Raw genomic sequence first — 13,722 nt, forward strand, 5'->3', positions numbered from 1 at the left:
TGCCTGGAGAATCCCAGGGACGGGGGAGCCTGGTGGGCTGCCATCTATGGGGTCGCACAGAGTCAGACACGACTGAAGCGACTTAGCAGCAGCAGCGGATACTCTGCTGTAGCATGCGGCCTTATTGTGGTGGCTTCTCTTGTTGTGGAGTTCAGGCTCTAGAGCGCTTGGGCTTCAGTAGTGGTGGCCCGTGGTCTCACCAGTTGCGGAACATGGGCTCTGTTGCTCTGAGGCATGAGGGATCTTTCCAGACCAGGGATCGAACCCATGTCTCCTGCATAGGCAGGCGGACTCTTAACCTCTGGATGACCAGGGAAGTCCCAGCAAGGCATTATTTTTTATATATTTATATGCATGTGTGTGTGTATACATATATATAATGGGTATTATTATTTTATATTATATATACATACATAAAAATAATGCCCTGAAGATTTATAATAATAAATCTTTGCAAATATATTATTACATATTTTAAGAATCTAAAGCCCCCTGTTTAATGGCATCACCCAAGCTAAACAACAGCACACACAAGGACAACAAAATTCCTGTCAGTCTGTACTACAATACATTCAATATCACTATTTAATCTTCCACTTAAATCTGTCTTCAGCCCTCTGCCCTCCTGTTTAATATTCTACTATCCAACCAAAAAAATACGATTTATAGAGAGAAGTTCACTGAGCATCATGAGACCACAAAAGAACAGTACTGCTTAAACAAGTTCACAGTTCCTTGTATCCAATTCTGAAATGTAAAAAGCTTCAAAATTCCAAATATTCTTCTCTTAAGTTTGGTGTCCAAACTCATGTGGCAGCAAAACTTATCTGAACTGATGGGAAACTATTAATACTTTCATTTATCTCACTTATTATAAATGTTTACATGTTTTGCTGCAGGAATACTAATGTCTTGGTTACAGAATACTGCTTCAGAACTTGCTAGGGCTATTAGCAATACGCATCCCTATTACCTTTCTAAAATCTGAAAACACATGGAAGGTGAAACACATTTAGATCCAAGTATTTCCTAGAAGGAACTGTGGACCAGTGGGCTTCCCTGGTGGCTCAGCTGGTAAAGAATCTGCCTGCCAATGCAGGAGACACACAAGACCCAGGTTTGATCGCTGAGTCAGGAAGATCCTCTACAGAAAGAAATGGCTACCCACTCAAGTATTCTTGTCTCAGAAATTCCAAGGACAGAGGAGCTGGCAGGCTACAGTCCATGGGGTTCCAAGAGTTGAAAACAACTTAGCAACTAAACCATCGAAAACAAATCATATTTTCTAAGAACCCTTTTTATTTCATACCTCTGTTTATATGTGAGGATGTTCCATGGTGTGTGGTTTATTATTAGGGCAGGTGCACATCCCTCATGGTAGTCAGAAAAGCTGATGACAGTTGAATGTGGAGCAGTATCTACATCCACCAAGATACCCCCATTCTATTGTAGAAAAAAGGAGTATGTCTGAAGCATTGGTTTAAACTGCACGTTACATTTAGAATTTCAATCATTCATATAGATATTAAAAAGTCTGTTTTCTTAAATTCCTACAGAAAATCACATTGGCTCTGATCTCTTACAAACATATGTACAGCATTATACATTGTTAGAGTTAGCATACCTTCAATTAATTATCAGGATATTTTACAGCACGTCTTAATAAAATATTGTAAAGCAAACTTTAAAAATCAAAAATACTTTATTTTAAAAACAGGAAAACATACCAGATCTTCCAAGCTCAATAAAGTGCCATTATCCTGTTGGTTATAAAAGAATGGCCTGGATGATCCCTCACAGCTCACCACTCTCACACAAAGTTTGCCTGAAAATTTCTCAGGCCAAAATGGAAGGTTCTGAAAACATGGAAGTCAAATATCAGTCTTAATACTATGGTAAGTAAAACAGTGGCTAATAAAGTTTTAAATTCTAATTCAGATCATAACTCAATTATCACTGTTTCTTAAAATAGCTCCTTTACATTTCATATTGAGATTATTGACAATATAATGATTATTTATGAAGCCTAAGAAACTCCATCAGAAGAATAGATGTATTAGTCTTTTCATACTTACAGAATAATTACAATATGAGGAACTGAAGTGCTATTAAGAACATCTCAAATATCTTAAATATTTAAAAATTATAATCTTAATATTTGCTTTTATGAATTGTACTATGAATTCTTTCAGAGTATCTCATCCTAGATAAACCACAAGGCAACTGAAGGCAGAGGACCTTGCTGGCACTCCTGACACTATCCCCCTATAGCTGTTTGATCTTAATCTTGACCTTTTTGAGCCTCAGTTTCCTATCTGTAAAACCGAGATTTTAGTTCATAAAACAAAAGTTCCTCACCCATGACAGAATACTGGGTAAAAGCTATTTCGGAAAAGAATACTACTACTATCAAACTCACATCAAAGATAAAAAGATAAGGAACACGTATTTGCTGCCAAGTCTATGGAGATCATCCTAAGTGCCTTGGAAAGCCCATGCCTCTTAGAGGTCTAACTTTGTATTGTAAGTGGAGTCCCTCCCCTTAAACTTTTTGCCAAGCAATTTTAAAGATAATTTTAGAATTCTTTTTAGATGTACAGAAAAACAGTCCTATCCTTAAGTCAGCTGGTTTGGTTGAAAACTCAGGCAAATTCAAGCAGTAATGCTTGTTGGTGCACCTGCCCCCTCCCCCACTTTCCTTATTCTCTTCACTTCACCTCTTGTTGAGTCTGCAAAGTTTTGTTCAAATACCAGCCCTTCTATGAAACATTTTCTTTTGATCTAGGCCACAATGATCTCAATCTCCAATAACCTTACTGACCTAAAAAAAAAAAACAGATTCAATTTCCTTCTCTGTAAAGTAAGGTGGTTGAATTTTGGGGATTTTTTCCAAGGAAACTTCCAGTTCATCTATTCAGAGATCCTATAACCACCTATCAGTCAGTTCAGTTCAGTCGTTCAATTGTGTTAGACTCTTTGTAGACTCCATGGACTGCAGAACACCAGGCTTCCCTGTCCATCACCAACTCCTGCAGCTTGCTCAACTCATGTCCATTGAGCTGGTGATGCTATCCAATCATCTCATCCTCTGTCGTCCCCTACACCTCCTGTCTTCAATAGTTTCCAGCATCAGGGTCTTTTCCAATGAGTCAATTCTTCACATCAGGTAGCCAAAGTATTGGAGCTTCAGCTTCAGCATCAGTCCTTCCAATGAATATTCAGGACTGATTTCCTTTAGGACTGACTGGTTGGATTTCCTTGCAGTCCAAGGGACTCTCAAGAGTCTTCTCCAACACCACAGTTCAAAAGCATCAATTCTTCGGCATTCAGCTTCCTTTACAGTCCAACTCACATTTATACACGACTAGTGGAAAACCATAGCTTTGACTAGATCAACCTTTGTTAGCAAAGTAATGTCTCTGCTTTTTAATATGGTGTCTAGGTTGGTCACAGCTTTTCCTCCAAGGAGCAAGCGTCTTCATTTCATGGCTGCAGTAACCATCTGCAGTGACTCTGTACCCCCCAAAAATAAAGTTTGTCACTGTTTCCATTGTTTCCCCATCTATTTGCCATGAAGTGATTGGACCAGATACCATGATCTTAGTTTTTGGAATGCTGAGTTTTAAGCCAACTTTTTCACTCTCCTCTTTCACTTTCATCAAGAGGCTCTTTAGTTTTTCTTCGCTTTTTGCCATAAGGGTGGTATCATCTGTGTATCTGAGGATATTGATATTTTTCCTGGCAATCTTGATTCCAGCTTGTGCTTCTTCCAGCCCAGCGTTTTTCATGATGTACTCTGCAAATAAGTTAAATGAGCAGGGTGACAATATACAGCCTTGGTGCACTCCTTTCCCAATCTGGAAACAGTCTGTAGTTCCATGTCCGGTTATAACTGTTGCTTCGTCAAGTGGGCCTTAGGAAGCATCACTAGGAACAAAGCTAGCGGAGGTGATGGAATTCTAGTTGAGCTATTTCAAATCCTAAAAGATGATGCTGTGAAAGTGCTGCACTCAATATGCCAGCAAATTTGGAAAACTCAGCAGGGGCCACAGGACTGTAATAGGTCAGTTTTCATTCCAACCCCAAAGAAAGGCCATGCCAAAGAATGTTCAAACTACCATACAATTGCACTCATCTCACACGCTAGCAAAGTAATGCTAAAAATTCTCCAAGCCAAGCTTCAACAGTACATGAACCATGAACTTCCAGACGTTCAAGGTTGATTTAGAAAAGGCATAGGAACCAGAGATCAAATTGCCAACATCCGCTGGATCATCAAAAAAGCAAGAGAGTTCCAGAAAAACATCTACTTCTGCTTCATTGACTATGCCAAAGCCTTTGTCTCTGCGGATCACAACAAACTGTGGAAAATTCTTTAAGAGGTGGGAGTACAAGACCAGGTAACCTGCCTCCAGTAGCTTGCCATATATTATCTTCTTCTATGTATTAAGAGAGTCTTAAGCCTTCCAAGATTGGATGCTTCTTGAATATAAAGACATTATCTTGACTACTGACAGAATAGTACATTATTTATATGTACATTTTACAGTACATATCCACATTTATACACATAGGAAGAACCATAAAATGAGTGTTAACAGTCTAGACTAGTGATAAATATTATCAACAATTCTTTCTTCTTTTTAACATATGCTTATAGTATGAAAGGGAAGTCTTTCTAAGCTGGCTGTCATAGTTTAACACACAAATATGGTAGCAAAGTGATTATGACAGAGAGATATATAATTCTTATTTACATGTCGATATTTACTTGTACATTTTAGGAGCCAATTATATCAAAGGAAAATTATTACCTCTGAAGAAGCAATATAGTTCCATTTACTAGTTGGCAGTGAGCCATCAGATGCAATTTCACCAACTTCTAGTTCTAATGATGACTTGTTCTCAATGGTATAAAAGGGAGTCAAAGTAACTATTCGTGTAAGATTAAAAGTGCTCATTTTGATGCTGACACCAACCTGTGGAAAGGAAACAAACAAGTTTATCATTTCCCACCACTTTACACACCTTGAAACACACACAGCTATTCACTCACAGTCTTCTTCAAGTATTTTAAAATAGGATTTCTTAAAAAAATAAAGTAACTAAAAAGAACCATATTCCATGACTATCTTCTCACTAAGAAGAAAAATTTCAGTTCCTTAGTCTGGGACCAGCAGAAACCAATTCAAGAAATATCAATCAGTAATTTAACAAATGATGACTTGTAATAACAAACTTAATTTTTAAAAATCCTTTACTTTTACACATTCCAAAATAAATTGTTTTAAAATCAGTGTACAGTTTCCTTTGCTGCTTTATTCTCTCTGCTATCAATAAAATGAAATAAAAATTTTAAAGAAGTAATAAAACAAGTGAACTAGTATCAGATTATTCAAATTGTTGCAGTGAAATTTAAGATTTAAGACTTTTTGGCAGGGAGTGGTATGGATGTGGATTCTAGTAATTCTGAATATTTACCAAATTCCTTCCTTAAATGTATTCAAATCACTGTCTTAAACTTTGACAAATTTAGGCTTTGCTTTGCTACTAACTGTACTAGAAATTAAGTAGACAGACACAATGTAATAGTAGACATCCTCCATGTAATACCCTGAATTCACATTTCTATACCCCTGAGGATTTCCAGCTTATTTAGTGAAGAAAATGTGAATGAAATCAGAGGTAAATAAGCAAGCAAAACCTACCAGGTATTCCATGTTGTTGGCGGGACACTTCACACATCCGTAACTTCCCACTGTATCCAATGAAAAACCATTGGACCACGAACTAGTTGAAATTTTTAACTGTACCTACACCAGAGAACACAGACAATTATATAAGAAATCTAAAACACTGTACTAATTTTATTTGATGGATAGGTGCTAGACCACCTGAAATTTATTTAATAACATGAGACAAAGAAAAGTATTATCAAAGGCATGCTGCAAATGGGTAAGAGAACCACAGGAACTCTAGGAGACAATACAATAAAAGCAGAGCTCTAAAGTTCCCTTTGCATTCACCTCTGTGATGAGTATGATGAATTTAAAGATGTGTACCAATGAGACCTTCTGTTACTTAGGAAGGAATTAAAATGTAAAGTGATATTTTCCAGTGTTAGGTTTTTTATACAGAGCTAATGAACTCTTAAACTTTTAGCACACACAGGAAATTTATGCTTTTATTATTCAGCAGACAATGAAAAGTGTTTTGATAAGCAGAATGGAAGACACAATACCTGTCCTCAATAAGTTTCCAACTAAAAAGAGACAGGAAATACACACTAATAATTATAATGCAAGACAGTGTGATAACAGCCACATAAGAGGGATAAAATCCTATCAAACTGACAGGATAAAAAGCTTACTTATGGCTATGGGAAAAGGTAAAGTTTTACAGAAGAGATCTAATTCTGCTCCTGTATTAACCTCCATCTACCCAGCAGATGATAAAAACCTGAGTACAACCAAAGGTCAGACACATAAACAGGTACAATATCAAGCATTAATCAACACTTTATGACAGAGGTTCTCAAAGTATGGTCTCAGGCCCTACTCAGACCTACTGAACTGCACTATGGGGGCCTGGCTCAGCAGTCTGTTTTCAAAGCCCTCTAGGTGACTCTGTTACACACTGAGATTGAGACTGAGAAGCACTGCTCTAACAGAACACGCATGGGATATCTAGCTCTGCTTTAGACGATCAGAAAATCTTTCACACATGTCAGGCTGGAGCAGCATGTCAAAGCATGAACAGCGATAATGAGAAAACAAGAAGCAGGCAGGGAAAGCATAGGGCAAAAGACATTCTAAGCAGGTGCAGCTACACAAAAGCAATATCACGATGTGAGTTTGCACAGGAAAGAAGCAACCAGAGCAAAAAGGATCAGATCAGGCCTTAGGCTTTGTTTTTCTCTTGAAGGCCTGCCTTAATCCTTCATACATATGAGGCTCAGTTAAAATAAACCAAATTCAACTGCTCTGTCTTTTGAAATGCCATTGCATCACCGGTAACCTACATAAAGTCAAGCTTTCCACTCGACACTATGTCAAGAACAGAAGTAATTCTAGGGGCACTGGAGAAAAAGACACCTCAGCCTTGGGACACTATTGTTGTTAGTTCCTTATAACCCACTTAATCATGTATTCCTTAAAAGTAGTCTTGGATCTAATGCATACCAGTGACACTGAACAATTTGTTTTATTGATAAAAACGTACCTTATTTTTACTAAAAATGTTCTTCTTCTTGAAAGAGAATAAAACAATATCCCTAAAATCAGCTGGATGTTTCACATGCGTATCTTCTGCACGATACTGGAGAACCCGAGAAGTCTTGTTGATTAGCCAGTAGGGACTGAAAATGGAGAGCTCCATCTGGCTGCCAATTCGCTTGACATGTATTGACAGGTCAACTGTCAACGTTTCTTCGGAGTCAGAAGAAAAACACACAAGGAAGAATTCGGGAAGTGTACTGCATATACGGAAATGTCCATTCCAGTTTTTGCCCTGATATTTCACCAGAACTAATTCCATTATTTCTCCACTGATTCGCGAATGTAGAACATTGGCTGTACTGCCTTCGGTCAGCTCATGAGTTTCTGCTGTTCCCTAAAAACAAACAAAAACTAAATTTGCTTACCAATTTAAAAAAAATCTCTGAAATAACTTCCCCATCTTATACAAATACTAAATTACCTACCAGATTCACATTAACTGAGAAGTCTTCAAGGTACCATCTTTACATATTATGAATATCCAACAATTACTGAGGACTAAAAAGAAAACACTAACATAGCCAAAGGCAGAAGTTGTCATTCAGCTATCATCGGCCAATGGCTGTTAGTTTTGAGAAAAACTCAGACCCATGTCAAGAATCTAAGGCTGGATTCAAGAACACTGGCTATTTCCATTAAGAGATATGTCCTTACACGAGCCACATAACAGCCTGTGCTTCAGCTTCATCCTTTATTCATATTCTACACTTAATGGTTCTCATTCAAATAAAACAAGGAAAGTGATGTCAAACTATTCTGACAAGCTATCTAAGGTAGAACTACTTTAAAAATGAGTAATGGCAATATAATAAACTAGGCTTCCTTACCAACAGCTTCTCTTGTATAAATATTACTTGAAAATGAAAGTGAAGTAGCTCAGTTGTGTCCAACTCTTTGCAACCCCATGGACTATAGCCTGCCAGGCTCCTCTGCCCGTGGGATTTTTTTTCAGGCAAGAATACTGGAGTGGGTTGCCATTCCCTTCTCCAAGGGATCTTCCTGACCCAGGGATCAAACCTGGGTCTGCTGTGCTGCAGGCAGACTCTTTACTGTCTGAGCAAGAGCTTACTAAATAAATACTACCTAGGTCATCTAATTAATTTTAGTCTCCACAAGTCAAGGGTGGCTTCCTGTCACATAAAGAAAATTAATTTAGGTTCCAAACACTTTTCAGATTTTTGTATTTTGAAATGTTGTGGCATGAACAAATTTAAAAGCATATACTATGGAGAAGGAAATGGCAACCCACTCCAGTATTCTTGCCTGGAGAATCCCATAGACAGAGGAGCCTGGCAGGCTACAGTCCATGGGGTCGCAAGAGTCGGACACGACTTAGTGCACTGTCTCACCCCAGAGATCCTGCCACATATACCACAAAAACCAAACATCCCCCAATGACCTTGGCCCCACTGTTCCAATCACTCCCAGGTGGGAATTCAGGCACATGTCCACAGAAGTCACAGACAACATACATACGGTTCTGTTATGTCCCATATATTATCCTTTCATGTCCCAAGGAAGACATTTTCTCTTAGAGATTTTCATTTAGTGTATCTTTAAAAATTCTTGTGTTAAACTTGCCTCCATCTTTTTCTTGGGTAAGGACAACCCAGAAATGGCCCTTTTGTGTCTGTGATGTTGCCATTCACAGCTTTCTTGATAGGCCTAGTACAATCTTGAGAACAGGGTTGCTGTATGCTGAATGTCAGATGGTAGCTCTTAGCTTTGTCTATCTTAGGTAGTTATGCTGTGCATTTTTTATTGGTGTACCATGTTTGATTTGTCCCTAATACCTTTAAAGTTTTTCTGAGAAATGAATAATGCAACATGAACTTATTAAAATACATTTTAAGCCTTTTAAAAAAATAAAATAAAATAAAAGCATATACTATACTTCATTACTAGAAAATGTTCCCTAATACTTCTTAGGACAGACAGTAATTATTTTTTGGTTCATCTTGAACCAAATAATCATCACTTTAAAATAAATCTGAACTAAATAATCATCACTTTAAAAAACTTTAAGATTAACTTCATAATAAATTAAGATGAAGTATTTTCTCACTGGTGCTTTCCTGTACTTTAGCTAAGAGAACTGCACTTAGATAATAAAGAGATAAATACAAGTATTAATTTATAGCAGATGCAGCAGAGTTCAGTGGTGAAGAACAAGGAATCACATTGCTTCGGTTCAAATCTCAGTTCTACCATTTATTAGATGCGGGATTCTGAGCCTGGCACTTAACCCCGCTGTGACTCAGTTTCCTTATGTGTAAAATGGGTCAAATAATAGCAACTTCTTTGGTAAGTTATTGTTTGGACTAAATAATGCATGTAAAACACATGAACTAGTGGCTGGCACAAAGTAGATGCCATGCCAATTTTTGCTATTATTATTACTATTAATGCATTACAAGTATGTGATGTAATCACATAAATACATAATCACATAAATCACATAAATACTCAACAAAAATACCATTAAAAAAAGAATTCACTCCATGCAATAATAAAAGTCAAACAAAATGCAAAACAGGGGGCATATATGTATACTTGTGGCTGATGCATGTTGATGTATGGCAGAAACCAATACAATATTGTAAAGCAAATAGAATTTTTAAAAAATGCAAAAGACATACCTCAAGTAAGTATCTTAGAGAATATGGGAGAAAATTTCGCAAGGTGACAGTAGGGTAAAGGTGAATGATGTAAGCGGGATCCCAGTCTTCCCCCTGTGCACTTATATAGCTCAATTCATCAGGCACAGCAACTGTGTTGACTATGAGAGGTAAGAAGTTCATTTCTGTTGATGGACACTGCAGCATGCATCTGACTTCTTTGCTCCGATGAAGCTCTTCCTTCCAGGAAATATAAGTGGTGGATTCTTTGTACTGATTCTCTAAGATACCAGCTGGCTGAATGAACAACTGACATCTAAAGGAAAAAACAGAGAGGGAAAAAATTTTTTACTGAGAACTTAAGAATTCAACTAACTCTTCTTGATGACTCTACAAGACAAATACTCTTATCCCTATTTCTATAGATAAGAAAAACAAAGCTAAGAAAAGTTAAGAAACTTGCCCAAAGTCACACAGCTGACTCATGGAGGCACCTTCTGAGAAAAACTACTCTGTAAAAAATGACAACTAAAAAAAAAGTTAATATCAAATACAAAGACAATCTAATAAGTCTTATAAAATTCTGAAACATCAAATACACAAATGAAAAAGTTTCATTTGGCAAATTCAATAATAATTAAATATATTTCTCCATATGTCTTAAAATTGGATTTTATAGATCTTTAGATAGTAAGAATTATTGTTATTGTAGAATACAGATGTTTTATTTTTTTCCCAGAATATAGTTGCTAATTCACAGAATTAAAAATATACATAATGAATCTTTCATAGTTTAATATATTCAAGGAAGTATCTACCTATATGAATCTAAAGGAACATGGAACTCCTCTTCAGGTCTGGCTATTCCAATGCGCTCCAACAGCTTCACATTCTTAACATATTTATAGATGATGAAAGCAATAGAAAAATGGTTTTTAATCTGTTGGACAAAAAACATACAAGTTGTTTAAAAAGATGTAGACATTCAAAAAGAAAACTGTGAGCCGCACACAATTACATTTAGATCTAAAAAACTGCAAGCCCAAAATTGGAAGATATTTTTATGGTAATTGAAAACTTTTATTTATTTAAGTGCTATATATCTGAAACTTGCTGTTAAATGGAAGCTAAGAATTATTACGATATTCACATGTTCACATATTACATGCTGAATTTTAGTATACATTATAATCTTTCAAATATGTATTAATCTTTGAAGACTTCAGCCATAATATTTTCTTCATTATAACCTTTTCTCAAAGTACTATATGACTAAACACAAAAGGATAGCAAAGGAAAAATGAGGTAAATAAACATGGTATAGTTCTTCCTTAACTTCAATGTAATATGCTGCTGCTGCTAAGTCGCTTCAGTCATGTCTGACTCTGTGCAACCCCACAGATGGCAGCCCACCAGGCTCCCCCGTCCCTGGGATTCTCCAGGCAAGAACACTGGAGTGGGTTGTCATTTCCTTCTCCAATGCATGAAAGTGAGAAGTGAAAGTGAAGTCGCTCAGTCGTGTCCGACTCAGCGACCCCATGGACTGCAGCCTACTAGGCTCCTCCATCCATGGGATTTTTCAGGCAAGAGTATTGGAGTAGGGTGCCATTGCCTTCTCCATAATGTAATATAGGTAGGACCTAATAGCAAACTGAGAGGCAAGAAGGACCAGAACTTGAAATCCTTTCATTTTCACCTAATTTTCTAGGTAAGAAGAAATGTTCTTTTGCTGATCATATGCTGAAATCTGTTATAACACACAGAAAAAGAAAAATCAATAGTCTTAAAAGTGAAAAAAATATTTATACAGGTTAACATGCTAAATTATTTTTTTGGGGAAGATCATTCCAATATTCCTTCACACATACTTGAAAAATGCAATACAAAGAGAATGGAATGTAATCTTATTTGACTACCAGCTATTACTACCATACTCCTCAGTTTTGAATCTTCCAAGGAATAGATAAAACGTTTCATTAATTTTAAACCCAGGAGACAACAATAATCGACTTTAAACTAACAAGAGCATTTTATGAGATATTTAAAATGAAGAATGTTACAAAAGTAAGTTGGACAGGAAACAGCAGCCAATTTAAACTATTATTTATTTCTGAAAATCAGTAATGATCTATAATAAAATGAAGTTTTATTATATTCCCATGGTCAGCCAAGTGATTTAGTATTTCTTGATATACTAAAAGGAATACAATTCACTTAATGCATTACCTGGAGAGGAGAACGAACAGTAATTACTTTATTCCCTTCAGTTGCGTCAATTTGTACCACGAGTGAGTCAAAATGACTGGTATTAGGATTCCATACGTTATACAGCCGCCGTCCAGGTCTGGCAATTGGGACTTTGGTTACTTCTGTATATCCATGAGGTGCTAAGGCAGAGCATTCCAAATACTAATTTACGCAAACTTTTATAAGACAGAATCAACAGCAGCACCTCAAAATAACAACAAGCGTATCCTTCCTCATGACTAGAAATGATGACTACACAAAATTCTTGTCTAAGACACAGGAGCTAACAAAGAAAGGAAACTATTTATTGTTATAACATTTTCTGACCCAAAACGATTTCTCCTGAGGTGGAGGTTTTGTATGTATTAAAACAAACAAGACCCAGTTCGTTCCTTACTTTCCCAACTCTATAAAACAATAAAAATCATCTTGTTTTCTGAAATGGTGATAATTACTGTCAACATTCTGAGACATCTGAATGTAGTTACTTTCACTCCTCAGTGAACTCCCGTCCTTTCTGAAGCATATGGCATACTGCACTATTTAAGCGTATAGAGATAATTTAGCTCTTTAAGGTAATTTTTAAATTAATCAAGTTTAATTTTCTCAAGTTTAGAGAAAGAAAACAAAAGTTTGTCAACTGTTTCAAGCCTTTTGAAATCTGCAGCAAAATATTTTTCCATATTTTACCAAAAATAAGCTGATATCAGTACTTCTAAAGATTCCCTTAAAAATAAAATAATACAGCATACCAAAGGTCAAAGAGAAGAGGGAGCTCTCTTGACGGCTGAGTATAGACAGTTTCCCTTGACGTGAAGGTTCCATAGTGGCGTATTCCAATTCCAGAATCTGACCAGCATCAACATCACACACATCACTTTTCTCAGGGCAGCCCATCACTCTGAGATTATGATTGGGCTGCACCTTAATGGGAACACCTACAGAATTTGTTACTGTAAAAGGAGCCCTGTCTTTTAAAGAGTAGTCAAAAGTAGAAGCAGTGCCCTCTGAAAAACCCTGAAAAGGAACACAACATCACAGTTAAATATTTGCAAACTACAAGTTTTTTTTAAAAAACTAAATTATGACTACATGTTTTTTAGAAACTAATGCGGATGACACACAAAAATAACACGCATGTTTCAATTTAAATTCCATTTGACATACTGCAACCAAGAATTAAACATACTTTTGCTAAATTGTTGAAAACATTAAGACAGCTTTTGGATATTGTTATATTCATTGTATCTCCTGAAGAAATATCAATTTCTGTCTGTGGCTCAGGAACTGCAATAAAATCATCTCCTGGCATCAAAGTTTTATCTTGGACTGGATTCTTCTTTACCTATGAGGGTAAATACATAACAAATTTATCAGCCAATGAATAATAAAATTACAATACTCTTGATAGAGTTAAATTCTTCTAACTTTGTCACTTAATATCAAGGCTCCTCAAAATTCTCAAACATATTCAGTGCTTCACCTTGACTTAGCACAGATCAACATTCTTTCTTTCAGTGTGTAATCCACACGTAGGGAAATGTTTACAACTGCGCCATGGAAGCACTCCAAGGAAGTTA

The 13,722-nt window shown here is 36.5% G+C and overlaps 1 protein-coding gene across 2 annotated transcripts in view; it reads right to left on the minus strand.

Annotated features, from left to right (window-relative positions):
* The window catches only part of VPS13C (vacuolar protein sorting 13 homolog C), a 175,869-nt gene that overhangs the window by 37,335 nt on the left and 124,812 nt on the right, over positions 1-13,722 (minus strand). For both annotated transcript variants that reach the window (XM_086321316.1, XM_086321318.1), the window contains 10 exons: positions 13,332-13,487; positions 12,895-13,159; positions 12,122-12,282; positions 10,714-10,835; positions 9,917-10,211; positions 7,222-7,611; positions 5,709-5,813; positions 4,815-4,979; positions 1,728-1,856; positions 1,310-1,443 (listed from right to left, as the gene is read on the minus strand). In XM_086321316.1, the coding sequence (XP_086177442.1) occupies positions 1,310-1,443; positions 1,728-1,856; positions 4,815-4,979; positions 5,709-5,813; positions 7,222-7,611; positions 9,917-10,211; positions 10,714-10,835; positions 12,122-12,282; positions 12,895-13,159; positions 13,332-13,487 (1,922 nt within the window). The remainder of the gene's footprint in view (positions 1-1,309; positions 1,444-1,727; positions 1,857-4,814; positions 4,980-5,708; positions 5,814-7,221; positions 7,612-9,916; positions 10,212-10,713; positions 10,836-12,121; positions 12,283-12,894; positions 13,160-13,331; positions 13,488-13,722) is intronic.

This window comes from Bos grunniens, chromosome 10 (assembly GCF_055505025.1).
Source record: "Bos grunniens cultivar Pamir isolate PY7600 chromosome 10, Bosgru_T2T1.0, whole genome shotgun sequence".
NCBI classification, from domain to species: Eukaryota; Metazoa; Chordata; class Mammalia; order Artiodactyla; family Bovidae; genus Bos; species Bos grunniens.